General features: G+C 42.9%; 1 protein-coding gene across 1 annotated transcript; it reads right to left on the reverse strand.

Moving 5' to 3' along the window:
• Positions 1-8,492: 8,492 nt before the first annotated feature.
• Positions 8,493-12,586, reverse strand: LOC112923421 (small ribosomal subunit protein uS9-like). The gene is made up of 2 exons (XM_072733733.1): positions 12,452-12,586; positions 8,493-8,825 (listed from the first exon to the last, which is right to left on the reverse strand). Exons 1-2 carry the CDS (start codon positions 12,584-12,586, stop codon positions 8,544-8,546), a joined length of 417 nt encoding a protein of 138 aa, XP_072589834.1. The 3' UTR covers positions 8,493-8,543.
• Between the last annotated feature and the right edge of the window lie 212 nt (positions 12,587-12,798).

Here is a 12,798-nt window from a genome sequence, read left to right on the forward strand (position 1 = left end):
TAATTGGTTTTATCAGTACCTCCAGGAGCGCAGCTGTAGTTGAACCAAGTTGAGTTGTTTAACTCCTCACAACAAAGGAGAACTTGCACCATGGGGATCTGTGGGGTGTCCCAGTAAGAGGGCTAGAAAGGAGGCACAGGATTTGGGGTTATGCGAGGGATTTGGGGAATGTTTAGGATGCAGATCTTTGCTAGGGATTTTGTAGGGCTTTTTCTATGCTTGAATATCTAGATATTTCATACCTAGAAGGTAGGAAAAATAGATGGTGGCTAATGCTGCAACTAGTCAAGGATCAGCTGTCACGCATTAACCAGGATAAGGTGACGTCTAGTCAGTTTTGTGGTTTGGATGACATTCCTGTTCTGTCTGTGTTCACATGATTATGGAGCAGCCTTGGTTTGTCCTGATCCATCACTGTCATGGTGTTTTTATTCTGTGAAACAATTTGTGTCAACTGGAGACCCCATGGCCTAGCCGTGTGTGCTCCTGGCTTTTGGCTTGGCGGTTGCTCCTCTGTCTCAGGCTGAGAGCTGAGGAAAGGAGCAAAGGGGAGGATAATTTCAGCTATTTGTGGGTTTTCCAAGAATCCAGAAAAATGTCATAAAGTTTTTTAAAAACCACTGTGATTTGGGCTCTGGAATAGACATGACGTGTTCGTCTCTGCTAGTGACCTGCCTTCATCCCTTCTCTTTGGTTAAAGCAGGTCTGCACTGTTTCCTCATTATGATTCCTCAGTCTTAACTTTAATTGTTTTTATTTTGCACAATTAGTTTGGTTTTTGAAGGTAATTTTCCTTTAACCTTAGATTTTTATTTATGAGGTTAGAGACAAGTTTTGTAAAACAGGAGGTTTAATTTTGGGGGCTCAAATGAGTTTGCAAATGTTTAGTACCAGGGCCAATTCCCATAAAATGTCTTTATTCATACATTCCATGTTCTCCATTAGCATGAATCACTGACTCACTGCAATACTCATGAAATGAACAAGGTGCTTGGTGTAAGTGAAGTGTTTTAATATCCTTTGATGGAAGATATATGCAAGAGTAAAATAAACTTAGTGTCTTTTTCCTTCTTTTTTGGCCAAAAGATCTATGCAAGATTTTGTGACTGTAGCTCAACAGCTGTGACTAATTTTATTGTTACCAGAAATTCCCTCCTTTTCCCTCCTCTGTCTTAGATTTCCCTCCTGGTGGTTGGAGTCTTCCCTCCTGGTCTCTGCTCCCACCAGTCACCTGGGCCATTTGCTGCCTTTGGGTGATGTCATTCAGGCCTCCAGTTGCCATGGCAGCACCAAGATTGGGGAGGATTATGCTTTCCTTCAAGAAGTTTTGTTACTGTTAAAAGGCCTGAGCAGCTCTTCTCCTCAGGTGACAAACTCAGGGTCCTCCTGGTTAGCACTTACCTCAAAGACAGCCATTTAACTTCCCTGGCTACTCTTCCTCCACCTATGTACCTAATCACCTCTCCCCCATGCCAGCCTTTCAGAGGATGTACCCATTACATGGTTTAAAATGGTTTAGACCAATAAATGTATATTGGACAACAATCCATCGCTTGCCCATTTCTAGATGCTCAAAACGTGGTTGACTCTAGATTACTCATGGAGAGAATTCTGGGTTCTTGAGCTGTTGGGACTTCCCAGACAGTTGCAGACTCTAGATAGAGTGGCCCTGGAAAACTGCAGACTGTGAGGCCTACGCCTCCTTGATTCCTGGGACTGGCTGCCTGCTATTTCCCAACTTCACATCCCATCCTTCTACATTCCTCCATTGCATGACCAAGACAGGAATTTTAAGAAACTTAGCCTAGATCCAGACATAAAAATACACCTGGTAAGAGTACAAACCAAGGTTCATATAATTGCATATTTAAATCATAATTATTTAAATCAAACCAAGATTTTAGATAAAATAAGTTCTATCTTCCTGCTTAGAACAATATACCTTGGGCAGCCCCGGTGGCGCAGCGGTTTAGCGCCACCTGCAGCCCGGGGTGTGATCCTGGAGAACCAGGATCAAGTCCCACATCGGGCTTCCTGCATGGAGCCTGCTTCTCCCTCTGCCTGTGTCTCTTCGCTCTCTCTGAATGAATAAATAAATAAATCTTTAAATAAAAAAATAATAAAAAAAAACAATATATCTTCACAAAAGCCAGGTTCAGATTTAGAATTATGTGACTCCTGTGTAGGGTCCAAGGGCAGGCTGCTCAAGATTGGCCACTTTGACATGAACATTATTTTGAGTTAAAAGTAAGCAAAACCCAGATGATGCAGAAGAAACTCTTCCTGGTCCTCAACTTCCTAAGTTTACATTAGAAAGGAGAGCCTATATTGGGAATAGAGCTAGTAAGGACTGCCCTTCACCTAGGAAACCTACCTGCATAATAGTGCAACCTTTGTTTCCCCAAGCATCCCCTTTTCCTTTCCTGCTGATGGCCTTTCTCCCTTTTGTATCCTGAGATAACCCTACTCCTCTCCTTAGCTCATATGAGCATCATGTTGCATCATCATCACCTTTGGAACTTCCATGTGTGTATGTGGATTCCTATTAAATTTGATTTTCTCCTGTAACCTGTCTCATGTCAATTTGATGCTTAGTTCAGCTAGGAGGACCTTGAGAGGCAGAGGAAGGTCTTCCTCCCTGACATCTGCATGGGGCAGGGGGGCAGGAAGGAGGAGGGAGATACCTTGTTCCAGTTTCAGGTTTCGTCCCCCTCTCAGCTCTGAAGTGCAGGGGACAGGGAAGGAGCTCATGCAGGCCTTCAAAGTGGGCTGTGTTCATTTATGTAGGTAGTTCTGGGGTTCCCATGTCACAGCATAGTTCAGAAGAGTGAATTCTGTGTGGACCTGTCCCCTTGGCATATGAACTTAAACTCCTGGGGAGGGGTGTGGCTGGAGGAGGCCCAAAGCAGTGACCTTCTAGTCAGGGGCCTGGGGCAGGGGCTCATCTTTCTCATCTGAAGGTGATGCTGAGGGCAGAGCTTGGCAGAGGGCAGGAGCCGATCCCTACTGTGTTACATTCTTTTAAAATGGTTGCTTGGAAATAGACTGCCTCAGTGGATTCCCATCATTTTGCTCCTCTCAATTTTACTCGACCACACTCCTCCTTATTATTAGGATTCGTGTGCTGACAATTGCTATACCCCAGTATAAGTGGGGAGGTAGAAGCCCAGCTCCAATCACAGGGACAGTCTGTGTGCCCGGGGAGCCATCAGTTCCCTGGCAGAGGGGCAGTCCCACATGCAGAAGGCCCTCAGTGACTGCAGTGCACATGTGGGGGTGATGCTGGAGGTGAGAGGGCTCTGCTTATGAGGAAGATGCTCCTTCCTGGACCAAAGGGGAGGAAGGGTTCTCCCCGGGCCCTATACTCTAACCTCGTAAACCCAGCTGCTTAAGGCAGCCTCCCTTGCATGTGGAAGACACCGTAAACCTAGAGAGTCCAGAAGGAACCTGCTGGTTTTCCCATCAGAATTTATTGTCCCTACTGTCTCCTGCGGGTCTTTCTACTGCAGTAAATGCTAGCAACATTCATTACAATGTAGTGGATCAGCCCAACACTGGGCTTCACCCCGATTTCTCTTTCCTCCAGTCCCTTCCTGGCACCTCTGGAAGTCCTGATAACTTAACTTCCAGACTAGACTTTGAATCTGCCACCCCTCTTTATTTTTGCCACGTGCTCTCCCTGGACCTCATGTATCTACTCCTGCTTCAAATCCTTCTCTACACAGTTATGGTGATGACCTGAGGGTACCAATTGGGTCATTTAGTAACCAAACTGACATGAAGTCACTCCTTGCTGAGTTACAGGTAGAGATCGCACCAGGGGGAGCTGTCACACAAAATAATCTTTATTTGCAGCAAATAAGGAGATCATGGAGAATAACTTCTGAAGCCAGTGCCGAACAGGAGTGAGTGGGTTCTTTTTATTTAGGGTTGGATGAATATTCAGAAAGGGAAGTTTTGTTATGATATGTAGAGATAGGCATTAGGCCACACAGATATATCCATCATTATATATTACCTGAGGTCTGTGCTCCTCCTAAGGCAGAGACTTCAACATTACAGTGAGGTAGAGGTAAAGGTCAGGCACCCAGGCACCTGCAGGTGTGAGTCAGTGGTTGAGCTCAAACCGGTCTAGGCTGGCCAGATCTCTTCCTATTGTTGGCCTCTAAAGGATAAGGTTAACATTCTTGTGAAGACGCAAAGGGCTCTTGGGGGCGCGTGGGTGAGTAGTGGGGTCTTGCTGGTGACAGTTTCACCCCAGAACTTGCAATTCTGTAATGATTTCTCATCACATTTTGAATAATCACTCCTGACATCATAAAGGTGCTGTGTGGTCTTTCTCCGGCCTGCCTCTACTTGCTTCTCCCTGAGAGTGTTCCTTCTTCCTGCTCCAACCTTCTGACTTTCTGACAATCCTCAGAACAAAGGCACCACATTCCAGGGCCTGTGGGGATCAGTAGGAAAGGCCACCAAGAGGCTGACGACTGGGAGTGATAGGGGAAACAAAGAAGAAGAAAAAACTTTAAATTTCCTTACTACCTACAGCCCATTGACAAGTTCTTAAAACAGGCAGAGTGACATTCCTCCAGGGACTCAACTGCCTTGATGTTAATACTTTGCTAAGGGCAAAAGGCAATCTTAGCCCCATCCCCAGGATCCTGTAAGTCTAAAATTCCTCTAGAAGTTCCCTTTATCTCTGAACACTTCAAGATAGTGTTGGGCAATCATATGCTCCCAAGCACATCACCCACCGACATACATCTGAAGGGTCTCATGACTCAGGTTTTATTAGATGGTAATAAAAGACCTTTTCCCAACAATAGCTAGTCCTTTTAAGGTCCTAGAAACCTTGCTTCCAAATTCCTTAGAGATTTACACTATCTCTAACCCCCTCCCAACTTGAAAGTATATAATGGGCCACTCCTCATGACCCCAGGGCAGCTCTTTCTGCCCTTGGATCCTGTCCCTGTGTGTTAATAAAACATCTCTTTGCACCAGAGACATCTCAAGAATTCTTTCTTGGCTGTCAGCTTGGAACCCTAACATCTTTCCTACATCTGGAAGACCAGGCTGCTGAGGCCCTCCTGCAAAAGATCTCCCTAGAGGAGAACTAAAGTATGTATTTATCAGAGCCACACAGACTCTCCAGGAACGTTCAAGAGAAGCAATTGGAATGTTTCTGTTAATGGGACAGGGACCCTACTCTTCCTCTAAAATGGGATCATAAAGCAGAACCAAACTGTCACATGTTTGAGGACAGAGTACAGTTATTTTATTAGATCTGATCTCATACAATCAGAAGAGGAAAAAGAAAATGCATGACTTTTGGGATATTTGATCAGAGAAATAAAATCTAATCCCTGACAAGTGAAGGTGTAGAGGCCAGGGGAAGTCTGCTCAAGATGGGTCACTTAGGAATGAGCATTCTTTTGAGTTAAAAGTGATCAAAATCTAGAAGATACAGGAAAAGCTTACCTCCCCCCTCAACTTCTTGCTTTATAGGAATAGAACTGTTAACAGAGACTCCTCTTCACCTAAGAAACCTTTCTATATAATAACCCTTGTTTTCCAAACATTGAATCCTCTCACCTAGAGTATAGCTAATGATCTTTCTCTTCTTTATATCCTCAATCTATCTCTCTCTTTGCTCATATAAGCATCATGTTGCCTACTTTTGGAATTTCATGTCTGTGTGGATTTCCTGTAAGTACCCTATTACATTTGATTTTTCTCTGTTAATCTGTCTCATGTCACCTTGGTTCTAAGTCCAGCTAGAAGGATCTGGAAGGGCAGAGGAAATTCTTCCTCCCCCAAAAAGGTCAGTACCTGAATCACCCAGGTAATTGCATCCATAAATTCTGCTATACTTGTATGTTGTCTTGGATGATTTTCTGGATTACAAAGTAATGTGAGTTCACTGCTTAGTGAGGTTCAGATGGAGATTACAGGGAGTTGTCACCCAAAGGAAACTTTATTTGCAGCAAACAAGAAGATCAAGGGAAATAATTTCCAAAGCCATGACTCCTGGAGCAGGGTTGTGGGTTCTTCTTATTCAGGGTTGAGGGTGAATACTTAGGGGAGCATTATCATCACATGTAAAGGTGGGTATAAGGTTGTGCGGAGTACTTAGAAAACATGCCTATACATGCATTGCATATTAATGTTAATGAAACTTGTGTTCCTCCTAAGGCAGACTCTAACATTATAAGAAAGCACAGGTAACCTGGGAAGAGAAGTGGCCTGGGACTTGCTCTGAGAGTCTGTATAAACTGAATGGGATCCTGGGCTCCCTATCTGGGATAAGGAATGCAGAGCCTTGCCTACTTCTGCATCACAACTGATTTATTGTGTCTGATAGAGTTGGTCTATTTCCTGGCCTGGTAGAGATAGTTCTTGCATCTTCTTCTTCCCCTAAAATCCTTAACTGCTGAGGTTTTCGCATTTCTTTGAAATTCTGACACCTCCTGGGAAGTTCTGCAAGAAGTGTGCTCTCAGGAAAGTAGGGCAGAGATCATGGAAAATAAGTAGAGACCTAAAATGGCTTCTCTCATGTCATGAAAGCTGTGTCTTGTCTTTTTCTGGGGACCCCTAACTCTTTCTGCTCACCCTATGCCTATGTCTTTTCCCTGAGTGCATTATAACTCCCTTGCTGAAGAGCACTGGAGGTAGGATGTGGGTAAGCATTAAAGACTACACTTTTCTCTTAATTCCTTTAAAATGTGTATGGGTGTGTAAAGCAAAGATTTATAACTTGAACTGTGTGGTGTGGGACACATGCTGATGTACACCGGACAATTACAGAATAGGGGAGAAAGGGTAGGAAATGGCCCTCCACAGGTGCAGGGTTCTTATATTTTATGTGAAGCGGCATAGAACATTGTTAATTCTAAGCAGACTGTGAAAAGCTAATGATGTATATTTCAATACCTTTAGAAACCATTAAATAGTAATAATAACACCAAGAGGTATAGTTAAAAGTCAATTCCGTAATCCAAAATGGTCCACTAATCCCAAAGAAAGATGGAAGTGGGGGAGGGAAAACAGGACAACCAGCAAACAAATCACCTCCTTAAGGGTAGAAGACTTTGTTGAACAGGAGAGGTGGGGTAGACAGAATTAACATCACTGAGCATTCACATTAGCCTAAGGGGTGGGTGTTGCCTTGAGGGCCTCAGGATGCCCTGTGGGGGGAGTTGGGGAAGCTTAGGGGGTGGGACTGCTTCCGGGCCTGTCCTGCACGGGTCCTGTGAACTATGAGTTAGTGCAGGGAACCCAGATCTATTACTAGTTGATGGACTCACATTTTCTGGGCTCATATGATGTGCTAATTAAATGTGATTAAGTCATCAATGTGATCTGGACACTCTCTCCCTAAAGTCCTATTTGCATGGGAAACCACTTTATAACCAGAAGGGTCTTGAAAATTATGTGATTAGCATCTCCCAGTTATAGTCTGGAGAGAGCACAAATACTGAAGCAAACCCTGAGAACTCCACTGGGGGCTCAGGGGTCTGTAGGATTCTCTTTTCCACTTCTGGACTGTTATTCAGCTCTCAGACCCCTTTGCTTACCACGACACAGAATACTTGGTTGTAGATCTCCAGATCTTTCTAATATTTGCATGGAAAGACATACACACTTTTTGATACTTATTATAAAAATGAGATTATCAATATATTCCCTTATGTAATTTTATTTCTATTGAAAATATCATAAACACATTTCCAGATATGCATGTACATGTGGATCCTGTCACTTTTTTGTAGCTCTGTAATATTCTGGTGAACAGATAGCAGCAACAAAGGACTCTTTCTCCCTTTTGTTAATGGTTATGTAAGCAGACAGAGTAAGGGGTCCCTGGAAAAAGAAAGGTGAGACATAGCACCTTGACATAAGAAAACTCATTTTAGGCATCTGGCCATCTTGTGATTTTTGCCTGGCCAGCACTACTTGCCCCAAACCCATTTCTTACAGAATGTCCTGAAATATGTTGAAATTGCAGAATAGACCTTACTAATCAGTAATTTTAAGGAAATAAAAGAAATAAGAGAAACAGGTACTCTCCGGCTAGGAGATAGCCCAATTATTTCAGGGACAATAAATTAGTGGTTAAAATTCCCAGGGCTGATTCAAAAGTTAGAGATTGACTTGAAGAACACTCTTGGGTTATCTTGGCAGGATCTAAGCCAACTCTTGCAGGCCTCTTGACTCCCATCTACTAAGACCTGGACTCTTTCACCTTGAGAGGACTTTTATCCCAGTTCCATGCTGAAGTCCTCCTTCTGCAAATCCCTCATGAATTTTTATGTACCCTTAGCTTAGAACTTGCCCAGTTTTGTTGTTCAAGGAGACATTGCTTTGGGAAAGATCCCCAGGGTACTCCTTTTTTTTGTCACAAGTAAAACCCTCCCTTCTATTCTTTGGCTTAGTTGTGTCTTGGCTCAACACTCACCAAAGGTGAAAGGTGTTTTTTTTTTTTTTTTTTTTTTAAGTCCCACGACAGCGGTTTATTATAAAGATGAACCCTCATCCTCACAACAATTTCATCGGTAGGATTTCTGGTAGCGAGCACGGGCACCAGGACCGCCAAACTTTTTGGATTCGCAGCGCTGGGGATCTGCCACCAGCAGGGTCCGGTCGTACTGGATAAGGATGTCTTTGATCTCCTTCTTGGAGGCCTCATCCACATATTTCTGGTAATAGGCCACCAGCGCCTTGGAGATGGACTGGCGGATGGCGTAAATCTGGGCCACATGACCACCACCCTTCACTCGGACACGGATGTCCACCCCGGCAAGCTGAAGAGCCTCTGAAAAGCCACCATGCTGGTTAAGAGTGTGAAGGAAAGAAATGTCAGCTTCATCGGGGCACAGGCCAAGAGCAACAAGGGGTGGGACCTCATTCCAGCACAGGCATGCTCTCTTGCTGAGATTCCAGGTGGGCTACCCAGTTTACCATCTTGGCCTGGGAGCTGCTCCTGTGGGCTTAAGGCTCTGCTAAGTGACATAGGGGTTAGACAAAAGTAAATCCTGTGGCCCTGGCCCTTGCAGACTCAGCATTGCTGCAGAGCCAGGACTGTCACACATAGCAATCACAGCAGGGCCAAGCCAGTGTTGGGGCCAGAAGATGAATTCTTCAATAGATGGGTTGGAACAGTGGTTAAGCATTTGGGAAGTAGGGGAGCTGAATCCTTCCCTCTGTTATTACACTGATATAAATTATAGGTGGATCAGGATTGATGTGTAAAATGGACAAAAACTTAGCAGAGTTAGAAAAAAAACACAAAGCATTTTTGTCATATTTTACAATCAAGGAGCAGAACACTTATCCTAAGCAGGACAGGAATCCCAGAAGCTACAAAAGAAAAGAGTGAAAAACTGGATCTCATAAAAAATTGACAACATCTGGAAGAAAAAAAAAAGCCAACCATAAACAAAATAAAAAGGCACTGTTTTGCAGCACAGGTAGCAGATAAATTTCTCAAATTAATAAGCAAAAAGGCTTATAAAACATTAGAAACATGAGGAGCTCCTTCCAAACCCCAAATAAGCAGAATTCACTAAAAAGAAAAAGCAAATTGCCAATTAACACTTGACAGGTGCTAAAAAACAGACACAGAATAAAATAGTATTGGGTGATTTTATTATACCTTATAGAGTGATAAATTATTTTTAAAGATTTCTACTTCCAGTATAATGATGAAGTGGGATTACTCATGATGACCAAGTGAGATTGATCCCCTGGATACAAGGGTGGTTCAACACTCATAAAACAATCAATGTGATAGATCACATCAATACAAGGAAAAACAAAAACCATATGATCCTCTCAATTGATGCAGAGAAAGCATTTGACAAAATACAGCATCCAACCTGATTTAAACTCTTCAGAGTATAGGGATAGAAGAAACATTCCTCAGCATTTTAAAAAAGCATCTTAAAAGAGAAAGTAATCTACAAAAAGCCCACAGGAAATATCATTCTCAATGGGGAAACACAGAGCTTTTCCCCTAAGATCAGGAACACGACAGGGGTGTCCACTCTCACCACTATTCAACATAGTACTAGAAGTCCTAGCCTCAGCAATCAGACAACAAAAAGAAATAAAAGGCATCCCAAAATCCAACTCTCCCTCTTTGCAGATGGCATGATACTGTATATAGAAAACCCCCAAGTCTCCACCCCAAGATTGTTAGAACTCTTACAGCAATTCAGAAATGTGGCAGGATACAAAATCAATGCACACAAACCAGTGGCATTTCTATACACTAATAAGGAGACTGAAGATAGAGAAATTAAGGAATCCATGCCATTTACAATTGCACCCCAAATCATAAGATGCCTAGGAATAAACCTAACCAAAGAGGTAAAGAAAGGATCTATACCCTACAAACTACAGAACACTTCTGAAAGAAATTGAGGAAGACACAAAGAGATGGAAAAATATTCCATGCTCATGGATTGGAAGAATTAATATTGTGAAAATGTCTATGCTACCCAGGGCAATTTACATGTTCAATGCAATCCCTATCAAAATACCATGAACTTTCTTCACAGAGTTGGAACAAAGAACCTTAAGATTTGTGTGGAATCAGAAAAGACCCTGAGTAGCCAGAGGAATATTGAAAAAGAAAACCAATGCCAGGGACATCACAATACCAGAATTCAAGCTGTATTACAAAGGTGTGATCATCAAGACAGTGTGGTACTGGCACAAAAACAGACACATAGATCAATGGAACAGAATATAGAACCCAGAAATGGGCCCTCAGTTCTATGGTCAACTAATATTTAACAAAGCAGGAAAGAATATCCACTGGAAAAAGGACAGTCTCTTCAATAAATGGTGTTGGGGAAATTGGACAGCCACATGGAAAAGAATGAAACTGGACCATTCTCTTACACCAAACACAAAGATAAGCTCAAAATGGTTGAAAGATCTAAATATGAGACAAGAATCCTTAAAAATCCTAGAGAAAAACATCAGCAACAACTTTTCTAACCTTGGCCACAGCAACTTCTTGCAAGACACATCTATGAAGGCAAGGGAAACAAAAGCACAAATTAACTATTGGAACTTAATCAAGATAAAAAGCTCTGCACAGCAAAAGAAACAGTCAACAAAACTAAAAGACAACCTACAGAATAGGAGAGGATATATGCAAATGACATATCAGATAAAGGGTTAGTATCCAAAATCTATTAAGAACTTATCAAACTCAACACCCAAGAAACAAACAATCCCATCATGAATTGGGGAGAAGACATGAACAAAAATCTCACCAAAGAAGACACACACATGACCAACAAGCACATGAAAAAATGCTCTGCATCACTTGCCATCAGGGAAATACAAATCAAAATCACAATGAAAAAAAAAAAAAAGAAAAAAAAGAAAAAAAAAAAAACAAAATCACAATGAGGGGCAGCCTGGGTGGCTCAGCAGTTTAAGTACCTGCTTTCTGCCCAGGGCGTGATCCTGGGGTCTCAGGATTGAGTCCTGAGTTGGGCTCCCTTCATGGAGCCTGCGTCTCCCTCTGCCTGTGTCTCTGCCTCTCTCTGTGTGTGTCTATCATGAATAAATAAATAAAATCTTAAAAAAAATAAAACTTTCTAAAAAAAAAATCACAATGAGATTCTACCTCACACCAGTGAGAATGGTGAAAATTAACAAGACAGGATACAACAAATGTTGGAGAGGATGTGGGAGGGGGAACCCTCCTGCACTGTTGATGGGAATGCAAGCTGTACAGCCACTCTAGAAAACTGTGTGGAGGTTCCCCAAGACGTTAAAAATAGAGCTACCCTACGACCCAGCATTTGCACTCCTGGGTATTTACTCCAAAGATATTGATGTAGTGAAATGCTGGGACACCTGCACCCCAGAGGTCATAGCAGCAATGTCCACAATAGCCAAACTGTGGAAGGAGCCACAATGTCCTCGACAGATGAATGGATAAGGATGTGGGGTGTGTGTGTGTGTGTATAGACATAGACACAATGAAATATTACTCAGCCATTAGAAAAGACAAATACCCACCATTTGATTCGACATGGATGGAACTGGAGGGCATTATGCTGAATGAAATAAGTCAATCAGAGAAGGACAATAATCATATGGTTTCACTCATACATGGAATATAAGAAATAGTGAAAGGGGTTATAAGGGAAAGGAGGGGAACTGAGTGGGAAAAATTAGAGAGACAAACCACGAGAGACTCCTAACTCTGTGAAAGAAACAAAGGGTTGAGGAAGGAGTGGTGGATGCGGGGATGGGGTAACTGGGTGATGGGCACTCTATTGCAGTTATCTGTTTAGATGTGTGTTGTCCCCATGAAGATGTAAGAACAGGCACAGATACTTGGGCAAGCCTTCTGCTGGAGTGGCCCATAGTAGGTGTGTACATGTGTCTTTTAATAAATGCAGGAAGGGGCAGCAAGCAATCTACTAACAGTGTTTTTGGGGTGTTTCCTCTCATGTTTGCTAGCCTGCCTTCTGCCCAGCTTTGTTGCTGACACCTGCATGTTCAGTCTCAAGATCAGTAGACCTCCAAAAACTTGCTGCTTGACCACATCCACCTCTCTCATTCCCACTCATAAACTACTGGGTTTTCATGTCCTGCCCAAGGCCTTGTGACTCTTTTCCAAAATAAACGCAGGCCACCCTGTCTGGTTGTGTGGGCTCTTGCTTAGTCTGGGTGGGGAGAGGGAGGGACAGGTTACAATCACAGATTGTAGATAAAGCAGGACCAAGATGTTGAGGGCATAGGGGTCAGGCTCTGTGCAATGATGGGGAGACA

The sequence above is a fragment of the Vulpes vulpes genome, chromosome 13 (genome assembly GCF_048418805.1).
Source record: "Vulpes vulpes isolate BD-2025 chromosome 13, VulVul3, whole genome shotgun sequence".
NCBI lineage: Eukaryota > Metazoa > Chordata > Mammalia > Carnivora > Canidae > Vulpes > Vulpes vulpes.

Bases quoted from the DNA above. Each gene is read 5' to 3' on its own strand.
- LOC112923421 (XM_072733733.1), bottom strand. From the start codon at position 12,586: ATGAGAGAGGTGGATGTGGTCAAGCAGCAAGTTTTTGGAGGTCTACTG. The intron at 8,826-12,451 runs GTTAGTAGATTG...ACTCTTAACCAG, and splicing joins GGAAACACCCCAAAAACACT to CATGGTGGCTTTTCAGAGGC.